The sequence below is a fragment of the Parasteatoda tepidariorum genome, chromosome 5, assembly GCF_982258835.1.
Source record: "Parasteatoda tepidariorum strain Cologne lab strain chromosome 5, Ptep-v5.0, whole genome shotgun sequence".
NCBI classification, from domain to species: Eukaryota; Metazoa; Arthropoda; class Arachnida; order Araneae; family Theridiidae; genus Parasteatoda; species Parasteatoda tepidariorum.
The window spans coordinates 1,091,214-1,104,943 of record NC_141759.1 but is presented as its reverse complement, the minus strand read 5'-3'; the positions used below and the strand labels follow the sequence as shown (position 1 = coordinate 1,104,943).

At 31.6% G+C, this 13,730-nt stretch overlaps 1 protein-coding gene across 1 annotated transcript; it reads right to left on the bottom strand.

Annotated features, from left to right (window-relative positions):
* Positions 1 to 3,179: 3,179 nt before the first annotated feature.
* Positions 3,180 to 8,621, bottom strand: LOC147808472 (uncharacterized). Its single transcript, XM_087165190.1, has 2 exons — positions 8,460 to 8,621; positions 3,180 to 4,278 (listed from the first exon to the last, which is right to left on the bottom strand). Exons 1-2 carry the CDS (start codon positions 8,557 to 8,559, stop codon positions 4,007 to 4,009), a joined length of 372 nt encoding a protein of 123 aa, XP_087021316.1. The 5' UTR covers positions 8,560 to 8,621; the 3' UTR covers positions 3,180 to 4,006.
* Between the last annotated feature and the right edge of the window lie 5,109 nt (positions 8,622 to 13,730).

Genomic DNA, 13,730 nt, shown 5'->3' with positions numbered 1-13,730 from the left:
CCACTATTTTATTTTCTCTGATTCATTAATTCCCTCAAAACTTTCATTTACCTGGTTCTTCCACCAAGTTCTTTAATTGGATTGGTATATGATTTTCAGTGTTGAGCATGATTTCGTAGTGTTTCTCAATACTCATTTATTGATTTTTTATTTAATTTTTTATTTAATTTTTTACTCTCCCCCGCGAAGAACGGGTATTCAGCTAGTTATGCTTAAAAACAAATTTACCAATTATGGAAGATAGAGCTATTTTAAGTAAATAAAAAATTGTTTTTTTTTTTCTAAGCTTGCATTAAATTGCATATTATAAAAATTAGTTAGCTTCAAAGCTTGTTTGAGATGCTTAATTTTTTCAAAAATGGCTTTTTCTTTTTCTACTTTGGCTTTCAACTCTAAAGTTATATCATTGATAGAGCATCGTCTTTAGTCATGAGGTTGTCCTTCAGAGACCGTCATAAAAAGCTCTCTAAATAAAAAATCTCTCACAAATATTTTCAATACATTTGACTTTTCAGCATTTTTAATTTTGATATTTTTTCCTTATTTGAATTTTTCCGCATTTGGTGCGGAAGTTTGCCCGATCACTGGGAGAAATTTTGATGATCTCTCCTAAAGGTCTCTCCTCCCTGGTTTTCTCCAACTATGGAAAAAATCCCTCCAAAAAATGGTCGTGAATCGAGGCTACTCAGAGGTGGTCTTTCCTGAAGGTTTCACTGTATTTTGGTTTCCTGGTCAGAACTCATTAAATTTTTTCATTTCTGCTTTTCATTCTTTAATTTTGCAAATCTAGGGACATTTTTTGAACACTCGGCATTAATTAATTATAATGTTCCTTTGATTCTAGAAAGTATGAAATCAACCAATATAGATGGCGTCTTATATTTCAACTTTCTCTTAAAAAAAGTAAAAAGTCAAATGACTATTTTATTCTAAGTTTAATGCTGTTTGTTGTTCTCTCAACCGTAAATACTGCATTATATTTTCAATTATTCTGAAATTCTCTTCTCTTTTTTCCGAAGATTCTCATTGTTTTTAAAGTCTTTGGCAAAGCCTTCTCATTTTTTGAATGTTAAAGAAAATCTATAAAGATTACGTTAGTTTAATTCCTTCAGCACTTTTTTGGCCGACAAGGTATATAAATAGAGCACATTGATATGTAAATAAATAAAACATTCTGTTATTTTTTGATTTTTGAACTGTTGTCTTTCTTTTTATTTCGTTGCAATGACATTAGTTGTTTGCGAAATTTCAATCCCATTTATTTGTTGAGAACTTCGGCTGCATGATCATATAAAATTGAAGGTTAATTGAGACCTCTTCATTCGTGACTCTGACGTAGTAAATTGCAATGAAAGTTAAGAATAAAGTTAAGGTAGCTGAATTAAATTTATTGCCACTGAAGAAACGGAATTATTAATTCAAGAATTTTTTTTTACGTAAAATTCTGATGGTAGCGATATTTCCATTGTAAGACGTTTTTTTTGCTAAACTAGTAAAAGAAATGCAAGTAAGAAAATCAAGAGGGTTTTATTTTAAATACATGGTAGGATAAATCAAATTTCTTTTCAAATAACGAAAATAGTTTTATTTCTACGATACAATAAGAACGTTTAAGTTCATTCGAAATTTAGTTGTTGGTAAATACCAATCCGTAGTTAAATACCACACTGTAAGAACTATGGTGCTATTTGGATAGTGCCTATCCGAATTCGACATTGGAAATTAATTCTATATTTCAAGTTGATACTGATTCTTACTAACTCCAAAGAATGTAGGTAAGTCTTAATACAAATAATTGATGAAAATTACACCAATTCGTTGGTGAAGAATGTTGTGGTATTTTGTAGCTATGTGAAATTGGCGAATAATCGCTGTATAATTAAACTATTTAACTAAATGTTTGTGTCATATGATGATAAGGCATGCTTTAAACGTAACACAAATGCTTTTGGACCATTGTTAAAAATTCAAAAGTGAAAAACTGGGCCATTTCAAGGTAGTGATATCGGTTTGTTAACAAGAAATATGAGTTCTTGTTGGATTGAATTGATAATCTCGTCATTGCTTATTTAATACCAAGTAAGTTTCAATCCTTTTTACTAATTTATCAGAAATAAGGACTGCGGTCGATTATTTGCCGAATAATTTCAATCTTTCAATCGTCTTGATTTGACAAACTACTCATATAAACTGCTAATAAATTTCATGTAACGTTTAAGTTGTATAATAAAGATATTCATGTTTACAATATTCTGATAATTGTATAAAATAATTTTATAATATTTAACCTCTATGGCTTTGTTCGAATTCATATAAAGATTCCGTCTGTTTATGTTTGATTGACAAACTAATTTTATTTTAAAAAGTATTGTATTATATTTGTATCCTAAATTTAAGATTCTTACTTTATATTGTAAGGTTGCAATAATTTATCTGATTCGTGTGTATCAGATAAAATTTAAATTTAAATTTAAAATTAATATTTAAGCTAAAATTTATATTTAAAATTTTATTATAAATATAAATTTTAGAGATACTGAATAACAAAACATGCATCAAGTAGTGTAAAAGAACATTCTAGTCATTTCACTACATCAAAAACTATTCTTGGTTTTGGTGTCGTGGCACATTTAGTGAAACACCACTTTAGTTTAAAACAGTTGTCACTATTTTTGGGTCTGAAATGCATAAACAATCTTGACACTGCAATAGCTAAGTAATGAAAGTTATTCATTTGTACATTATGATAAAGAAATGATTATAAAAAAATGCCAGAACCTGGTCGAAGGAACTAAAAATAACGCGAATACTGAGTGGCTAAACGTTTCGCTGTAAAAAATTTTCGTGCATGAGAACACCAAAAATGCGGGCAACTACTTTACGGTAAAGGTGTGTTTCACTAAGTGTGACACTGCAATAAAACCAGGGAAAGTTTCTGGAGTAATGAAGCATCTAGAATGTTCTTTAGAACTACTTTATGCAAAGTAACCATGTTTGTAATTCAGTAACCCTGAAATGTATAGTTATAATACTATGTGATACACATAAGAATCAGTAAAGTTACTTTTACGATACAATCTAAAGCAAGAATAATAAATTTAGGATGTGCATATGCACATTAATTAATTAGTAATAAATAAAATTAGTTTGTTAATCAAACATAGACACAGTACAGGCAGACTATTAATATGCATTCGAACAAAATCGAAGTGAATCGAAGTTTAATATTATTTTATATAATTGATAGAATTATGTAAATCTTATGAGAATAAAAACATCTTTATTATAAAACTAAGCATACACGAATTTTATAAGAGTTTATGTAAATAGTTTGGCAAATCAATCCGACTAAAAGAACGAAACGACTGCGCAAAAAATTGACAGCAATCAATATTTTTTTTATGAACCAATAAAGAAGATTGAAGATTTTTAAAAAAGATTGAACTGGCCACAGCCAATAGACTATGGCCAGTTTGCCAATCAAATCCGATAAGAGCTCATATTTCATCAGTACACCTCTTGCAAATAAACCACCCTATTGTCAATATCGTGATATTCCTCAATTATTTGCCTTTAAACTTCCAACAATGTTCCAAAAGCATTTGTTATACATTTAAAACATGTACTTACCATCATTTTATAAAAGAATTTAGTTAAATAGTTTAAATGCAATTTAAGTATTCAAATTAATGAATCCCCATAAAACACAACAATCATCACCAACGATCAGCAGATTGGTGTAAGATTTCTCAATTATTGGTGTCAAGATGTAAAGTGTGTGAGAATGTTCGGTTCGGTAATCGCTTGAAATAATCATTCACTCAAGTTTTAGTTTTACAACGCCAAATTCAGATTGGTATTACACCATAGTCTTTACTGTGTGCTAACCAAAAATCAAGTAGGTTAAACGAAAAACTTGCAGGAATCTGTCAGTTAAGACATTTATCCAGTTAAAAATTATATATTTTAATGAATATTTCCCTTAGTGTGAGGTCGGCACGAGTTTTCAACCGACGGCATTTTTGGCATCGCCAGTGTCGACTTCGACCAATTCATCTGCGTCCAATTCTAAGCACTGGAAAATTGTCCTGGTAATGGTTTTGCCAGCGTCTTCTAAAAACATCTTCTGGAGGGCCGTTTTTGAGCCGCAGTCCACGAGCACGTGGGCATCATCGCTTGTCGCGTTCAATGTGCGCTTCACGATGCCCGGATCCAAAAGTTTTCTGCAGTGAAGGATGATGGCAACAACACGATTGTCTATCACGCACCACTTGAATTCTGAAACATGCACAGAATACAATAGCAAAGTAAATAGAACCTTCTTTTTTTCGGAATTACATGAACCATATAATCAGAAAAGTTTTGTCACTTTTAATTATTCTTAGTTTTGAAATATAAAAATCAGTATTAGATCGTATAATAAATTGAGACAGATGTGAAAATAAGTACTACGCAATCCTAATCTGCAGTACTTCATTTGCTCAATTTATTATACGATCTGTTGAGCATTGAGTCATAAACTCAAATTCTGGTCGGCCGTTTAACGATGGTCATAAAACAAAATATATCTCTGCAAACTTTTCAACGTTACTTTTTTTCCTGAAAAATGAATTGAATATTGATTAGTTTGAACCTCAAACTATTCGCGTCAAATCAAGGTTTTATCTTTGATAATTTGCTTTGAAATTTGTTTTCTTTTGTGACAGCCAAATGAATACTATAAAATAATTTTCCTTATAAAAATGTTTATTTTTCAAATTCTTCTTTCACAGTAACATGAGTTCAGCAATTACTGAATCTCATTATAATTTTTTTTTTACCAAATTGATGGTATGCAAAACTAAAGTTCTACTTTAGGACACGAAAACTATTGTTTCTACCATTGTTTTCCATGTGTGAAGTGTAGTGAGTAGAAAAAAAACAGTAGCGATAAATCATTACTTTCTTTTAGCTCTATAGTTTCTCTCCTGACGATTGGGCTACTCTAATTATACTATATTAATATACATTTTTACTTTTGTAAATCAACATAAATTTTATTCTTAAGATTGTGATGAAAATCGTTAAATGGCTGGAAATCATGAATTAGTTTTAGAGAATGCTGCAGATAATAAATGCACTTATATTACACTAGATAGACTATCTGTAATAAATAACGATTAACAAGCTCTCTGAAATGCCTTTTATTTTATAACCGTTATTAAACTGCAGACACAGGTTTTTGGGTTTACGACTACTAATGTTCAACTCTGTAGCCCTGTAATTATAAAACCGGTAGAGAAGACAAGGGAACTCCTGGATCAAGTATTGGGAGAAATTTGCTTTCATGGAGGACTTTTTGATGGAACCGACCCACAATTGCGTTATATGGAGAGAAAAAAAATCTCACACGATCAGCCTGATGGCAAGGGGACACTCATCAATGATACGTCTACGGCTGAGGATATTTCACGTCACCATTGTGGTCGGTGCAAGCCGGATGTGGAATTCATATCGACCAGCCATTGTTGGGATTCGAACCCGGCTCACCTCATTGGAAGGCACCCCTATCCCCTGATCCATCAAGTCTCTTCTGTAATGTGTTGTAGATATTTCACTCATGTACTAATTTATTAAAATAAATAAATGATGGGACTCATTCCCGGCTCAAGAGGGTGCCCATGAATGACCGCTCTTAGCTTAAAAAAATTATGAGGTTAAGGTAATTGGCGGGGCAAAACCGCTTACAGCATTACCAACCAAATATCAGATGAATCTGAGCTCCGATATCAGAAACGGTGATAGATATGGATAAAGTAAATTACGAAGTTGTAGAGTATCATAGATTTTGTACAACTAGACACCTTACAGATATAAATGCTAAAACTAAAATAAAACTCTTAAAGGATGTATTTGTTTTGTACAGGATTTCCAGTATCATGACGTAACTGTACTTAAAATAGTGTGTGTGAGAATGTGTGTGTGTGTGAGAGAGAGCGAGAGAGAGAGAGAGAGAATGCAACTAGTTATCACAAGAGTGTTTTATTTTTAAATTAAAATTTTTATACTCTTTTTTTTTTAATAACGAAAATAAAAGTATTCTGCAAAAACTTCTTTATTTTTTCCCTTCCATAATAAATATTTCGTCAACCTGGAGGAAATTCTTAACAAATGCAAGTTTCAAGTTTTTCTTTCTTCACTTTTTTTATTTAAAAAAAAATCTTTCATATATCTATTTTGCCTCTATTTCCACTGGCCGGGATAGCCTGGCTGACAGGCACTCACGTTCGTGAAAACAGGAGTTCGAATCCAGCCGGCCGAAGACTCTTCGTGTAGTAAATGGTGACGGTACGTTAAATCTGTTGGGTCACAAAGTCGTCGATGGTCCCATATCATCTCAATACCTCTGGGGGTACTGAATTGGAGATGAATCGTTCTCTGGTTCAGGTCAACATTACGATCTGTGGATGAATTTATGACTGTATGAATGGGTTCACCCAATAAACGGTTGTGACGTATGGGTGTGGAAGAAGTCGAATTATTGGGAATAGATGGCACCACTGGAAAACGAGAACAATCGCACTTCTTGCCTTAATGGCCTAGGACAACAACAACGTCAACGTCTATTTGCACTATAGATCCCTGCCCATGTGGGCATTGGGGGAAATGAGTGCACAGACGTTTTTTTCTAAAGAAGCCTGAAACTATGATCAGACCTTAATCGACAGCTCTGATGACGCAAATGCAGTTCAAACTTTCGAAAGACCCTCCATTCCGTCCTTCCTAGAAACCTCTCATCCATTTCGAGGACATGCAGAGTTTTTCAGACAATAATAGATTATAACCCATTTGAAGACATTGACCCCAAATTCAATTAAGGCCAGAACACATTTTCAAGCCATTCTGGTTGCACTTTTCGAACTCTACTCACCCTCAGAGGACATCCTTTCTCCAGACTTTTGGAAATATTTAGCACTGCCATAAACAACAAAATCTATTTGTAACCGAATGGGTGATGCTCCAAAGTTTTATAACTTATATTCTCCCTGATTCTTATAGCTTTTACCAAATAGAAATGCTAGCACCTCAGTTTCTTCCCCGAAGCGGGTCCATTTGTGACGTCCATCCTGAGTCGTAAAGACCATGGGTCCAACACTTCCTTGTGCACATAATTCGTAGTGATCCCAATTTCAAGTAGTACATCTTAGTTCAATAATTATAGCAATAAAGAAGATGTTTCTTCAGAGAAATTAACATCACGAGCATATTTTCGGCATAAAGCCTTCTTATGACACCATAACCTGAAAATTCACCTCTCTACAGTTTTTTGGAGTGGGATGAAAGATTTAAGAGGAGACACGAATTAATTGTTTTAAGCAAGTGAGTCATTGTTTCTGATGTATTTCATTACGTTGAATTGAATGAAATGTATCACGAGATGCTCGGAGTAACAGTTAACGTGGGTTTTATAATCAAAAAGTACACATTTTTAGTAACTAATCTGACATTGCTATGTAAACAAGTGAGTCATTGCTTCCTATGAACTTACGTTGAATTGAATGACACTATACCAAGAGTTAGTAGAGTTGATAGTTTAAACGTTAAAAGAATTTGCTGTATAAAAAGTACTTCTATTGACATGTACTAATGTCTAATCAGAAAATGATCGCCCTTATAACTTTTGAATGGTTAGACAGATTTTCATTCCGTCAAATTGTTTTGACTCTCTCTCAAAGAAATATCTTAAAATATGTATAGCAGATAGCTATATATAAGATATTTATATTAGCTAAAATAGCTAAATTAATTATTAGCTAAAATATGCTTATTTTATCCTCTAAAAACACGCTTTTTTTGAAGAAATATACTCTTTTTCGTCATATTTGGATCCTTCATCCCTGTTTTAAGTGAAATAGATGAAGAGAAGTTTTGAGACTTTTATAGTTTATCGCTATAGGGGTTCAAAAAATTGTTACTCGAATGTTTTTTTTATATGTATCATGATTCTCTTTCGATCTTAGAAAATAATAATAATGACTAAAAAATGAGAGAATTATTAAGCTTAAAATGTTTAATTTGGACAATCTAGACTATTTTCAATAGCAAGGGCGATGGATATAGATTATATTTTTTGCTACAAATATGTTGACAGATATATTTTTCTTATCCATGATAATTAAGAAATATTTTACAATCAATATATATTTCGCCTAAATTATTATTATTCTGAAAGACTATCCACAACAATCATTTTTAATATAATGCTTCATGTAAGTATCAATAAAACTCCTCTTAGGTGCAATTTTTGAATGGTCGTCACAAGACAAATATTTAGTAAGATTAGTAGAAAATGTAAGATGTCTTCTGTGTAATTCATCGAAACTACAAGAAAGTGTGCTCGAGACGAATTGACGTTACACCTGTTCTCATTAGCCATTCAAACACTATTGCTGCAACCGTTAGAAAGTGAAGAATATTACCATAAATAACGTAATCGTCTGCTACGCAGTAAGCGTTGATGGTTAATCCTCCGTCCACAGAGAAAAAAATCAACTCCTCGTCTTTTTCTGACACCAACATGTCCTTGAAACGGCTGCAGCTGGGGGCGAGCACATCACGATAGAAGGGACTCCTCCTGTTAAAATAAAACATACACTTGTTATATCAGCACAAACATGTCAGGGGATGCACCCCCCCCCCTCTCCCAAAGATTTTAACTATTCGGCAAATCTTGTCTGGTCATGCAGCATCTATGCGAAATTTCATTTTCTCTCTCTCTGTTTGTATCGGTATATCACACAAGGAAAATGATCGGCAAGTAAACTGGCAAGGCAATCCTCCACTTTCTCCAAAAATTGCGCGAAAATCCTCGTGTGATATAGAAATCACGGTTGCCCGAAATATCAGCAACTGTTTCTTTCTGTTGAGAGAAAAATTGCCTCTAATGAAGTGCAACTCACACATGGACCCATCAGATCGTTGCTTTCTATGACATTTCAATTTTATGTAATGACGTATACAAATATAAAAGAAATTGGCGACGACGTTGATGAAGATTATGATAGGATAAAATTTTTTATTGCTGAAACGGAACAGTTTTTTTGCATACTAATATTTCCCTTCAAATTAAAGCATTAAAAATACTTTCACACGATGAGATGACCATCTCAATGCAGTTGATGTACCGTAACAGCAACCTGCACATCAGTTTAGTAGCGGTGAGTTCAGTAAACTATTTTCTAGATAATTTTTTTTAAAATATTCATTTGTTTTAAAGTAATAAAATTGAAACTAATTATAATTTGTTCCGATCAAAGTTTTTATTACTCTAGATAGAACTAATTTCTATTTTTATGTATGTAAAAATTTTTACTCGCGAAAAGCTTCGTTTTGATATATTCGCCAGGACACTCGCCAAACTTTGCTGCATTATTATTACATAAAATATAATAATGATTGTATTTATTTATTTTTAAATTTTAATCTTTATTTCTGTTAATTTCAAAAGCATGTGCTCGTTTATTTGAAAAAATCATTTTAATTTTTTTTTATTATTATTTGTGAAAAAATTATTTTATTAGAATTCCTAACCTAAGAATTCTTTTAATTTTTGAAAATCTTATTTTAAAACAAGTTAGAAAGCATGTGTGACAAATATTTACTTTGTCTCTAACAAAGTTACGCCATTTTTCGGTAATTATTGAAAAGTATTAAAAAAAAGGTAGTAATATTATACATAAGAAGTAATTTTTAAAAATACAAATTCCTAATCTCCTTATCTGCTTTTACATTCAACCCCTCTTCTTCTTTTTTTTTTTTTTTTTGGTGTATGATGATCTGCATAATATTTTGTTTATTATTATTCAAAGTTAACTACTGATACTTTATTTTTTATTTATGCTTTACATTTATCTATTGATACTTTACTTTTCTACAATGGTACTAAGTAAATATGTTTACCTTACTAATTTTTCAATAGGCTTACATTTTTAATAGTCTTCGTTTATAAATACAATTTATTCTTTTAAAATAAATTTCAGTTCAAACATAAAAAATACGAAACCAAATATATCTGCCATCTTTCATTAGTATATAGAATAATCTTAGAACTATAATCAAAATATTTGCCAAACTTAAACAGGTTTATAAGGGATGCCTGACTGCTTAACTGATTCCAAATTAATGGTATTTAATCACCCTTATTCTAATAATGTGTTGGTAAAATTTTATCATGATAGTGATTTTTTTCTTTTATTTCAGATATTTAGTGGAATCCTGCAAGGCTTGTCTGGTATAGAGGGAAAGAGATGAAATATTGTTTTTATTTCTGAAATTAAAAAATTAAAAATGTAAATGAATAATGTTCCATATGTTTCACTTGATATTAAATGTTTTCTTTTTCAAATTGTATTATTTGAAATTAAAAACACACGTTTAAAGCCTATAACAAAATAATAGGGTACATAAAAAGTATGATCCGAATAAAATATTGTTCCCAGTTATTAATAAATTTGAATTTATATTGAAATAAATTTGTCCTAAAATAAATCCTGTAATTTTAAATCAAATTGCCTTATACGAATAAATAATGCTTTAAATTTTACAACACTAAATTGTAAGTAGGGCATTAAAAATCCTCTTATATTTAAAAAACAATTTTAAAAAGAAATTGGTATTTCATAAAAGTGATATTCCTGACAGGGCTCGAAAAAACTCAGAAATTTTACCCGTCCCCGAGGACTGCTTGTCCAACAATGCACCCGTCCTCCGTTGAAACTAACTCGTCGCTTTTAAATAAATAAAAATATAATTTTCTCCTATTTATTACAAACATTTATATAAATTGCACAATGAATTAGTCGTTACTAGGATTACATTATACAGTAATAAAAAGAAATACTAGGTTACTAATAGTAACCTAGTATTTCTTTTATGAAATAATTTAAATGACAAGGGTCAAGTTATCTGGAATGTCAAGTTATCCGAGGGCACTGCGTTTTTTAAATTAATTAAATGTGACGTTAGTAGGGGAAAAAAGGGGGTTCAGCCGCAGCAGGAGGGGTACAACTCAACATTTCAGATTCGGCTACTGCCGCAGCAGGAGAAATACAACTCAACGAACTATGACGTCAGAGGTTTTTCTGAGAGTGTGAGATCCCTACTGTAGATAAGGTTTTATCTAGAGGGTTGTTTTTATCTCTTCTGTAGAAAGTGAAGGAATTATTTTCATTTTCGGGACTTAGAAATTTTTCGTACCCAAGTGTATTTTATAAAGTTTTCAATATTTAAATTAATGTTATTATTATAATGTTATTGTTATTATTATTTACACATTAATGCTTTATAACTTCGTAGATTTAATTTCTAAATGAACCATTCCTTAGACATTACTGTTTTGTTAATTTAATATGATATGCCAAATAATTCAAAAGCGATGAAAAAGTTTTATATATTCTATATGTAATTAGTTATTACATCAAATATGTAATTATCATTTGAGGAGTCTACTCTACGTGTTTAGCTAAATAAGATGATGTATGCATAACTTGATGGTGGTGCTTTTACGTTATTGATGATATAGTGTAATCATTATCCATTAACATTTTTTCGCTAACATTCATTTGATTAAGAAAATTTTAGGAAAAAAACATTGATAAAATACTGGCGTCTCCACCATTAACCGAGGAATGTTAAGTAAACTCTTGACATTACTTTAGAAATTGAATTGACGATAAGTGCGTCTCGTTTTTTTTATTATTTTTATTTTTTATTTTACTGAGCACCAAAACTCTTCTGATTGGTTGTTGAAAGCTTCAAAAGCTCTGCAGTTTGCTTACCATTTCTACTTTTGAAAACTTCCCTAGCAGCGTTACACGAAATTTTCTCACTCTTAACCATGAAACGTTCTTTCGATATGATGGAGGATACCTCTAGTAACCTTTCACCATCTACCTCTGATGAAAGTGTTAAAATTTTGCCTGACCATCACTACCATCTTGGAGGAGTGAACTATGTTGCTGTCACCTTCTACGTTAATCGGGTGTTGATCCATTTGAGGGAATATCTCACTGGAGAAAACAATGCTCTAATCCCAACCAAAAAGGGAATTACTCTTACTCCTTCTTTGTGGCTTTCTTTCGTAAAGAAATTCGAAAATGAATCAGCGATGGAGGCTCCTGTGCTCATTCTTGAAGACAGTCTACTAATCGCAAAAGCTGATCTGGATATCGGACCTCATGTCACTTTTCAAAAATATTTCCTTCGAAAAAATTTCACACGTGAGTTTACAAAGTCAATGTGTACACTCTCCGATACTGAGTTTTCCACACTCGCAACTGACAAGCTCTTTCAAGAAAAAGTTTCAGCTAGCATTGCAACTTTGCTTTTTCAACATAACTTCCCTCACATTGTGCTTGAAGAAGTAAAGAAACGTCCCCCTCCATCACCTCTTCCGGTAATAGAATCTTCAGATGTCGATATAATGCTGACAACTTCCTTGCTAGAACTTGTGAGAGTGAATATTGCATCGAGTATAAAAGTTATTTTCAACTGTTTCGGATGTGAAGAAAACTATGAAAACCAACTGGGTCATGAATGCATGACGCTAAGTCATGAACTGAAACTGTTAAGATGTGGTGATTTAATATTCTCACACTTTGACTTAGTACAATTAGCTCATGATTTTCTTGAAACGAATGCACTGATTACTAACTACATAAATAAGAATTTTTTTTCGAAATTAAATGTTTCAAATTTGATAAGGAATGCAAAAGAACTTTATATTACTTCAGATCCTGATCTTTCGAATTTTATGTAGAGTTATAATTCTATGTTAGTGATTTCGCTGTTTAAACATATAGTGTTCGTATACTCACCTTAAATATATTTTCTTTAAAATTTTATGTATTTATAGTTATGTACATATTGTTTATTTCTGTATGTAACAAGTGTATATTCTTAATGACAATTTTCAATTTGAATAAATTTTTTTTTTCCATTTATTTTTTGTTTTCATTTATAAATTACTTTCATTTTTAAGTTACTGTCATTTTTGATATACTCTTTCAGAAGGTGACATATTTATTTTTCAGCTGTGTTAGAATGCAATTGGACGATTTACATAATGATCCCGCACAACCTGGAAGTTTCGGTGGGGTGGAAGCTTTGTACCGATCGATGAAGGGAAGAGTTTCTCGTAAAGAGATAAGAAATTGGTTATCTACCCAAAATTCGTATACTCTCCATAAGGGTGTGAGAAATAATTTTTCACGAAATAGAGTCATGGTGAGTGGAATGAGTATTCAATTTCAGGCGGACATAGCGGATTTAAAGGGGATTGTAAATTTCAACGATGACTATCGATATATCTTAACGTGCATCGACGTCTTTTCAAAATACGCATGGGCTTTCCCACTGAAACGAAAGGACAGCTCTAGCATTATATCTTCCTTTAAAGAAATATTCAAAGAGAGAAAACCTATAAAATTACAAACAGATCAAGGGAAAGAATTTCTTAATAAGAATTTTCAATCCTATTTAAAAAAAGCTGGAGTTCACTTTTTCTTCACATTCAATCACACTAAAAGTTCTATTGTTGAGAGGTTTAATCGTACTTTGAAAACAAAGCTATGGAAGTATTTCACTGCTAAAAACACTTTTAGGTACATTGATGTTTTAGAAGATATAATGAAGAGTTATAATAACACCTATCACACTAGCATTAAAATGGAGCCTGCTAAAGTTACAAAAGA

Coding starts and splice junctions, on each gene's coding strand:
- LOC147808472 (XM_087165190.1), bottom strand. CDS start 8,559: ATGTTGGTGTCAGAAAAAGACGAGGAGTTGATTTTTTTCTCTGTGGAC. Junction 4,279..8,459: donor AGACGATTACGTTATTTATG/GTAATATTCTTC, acceptor TGCATGTTTCAG/AATTCAAGTGGTGCGTGATA.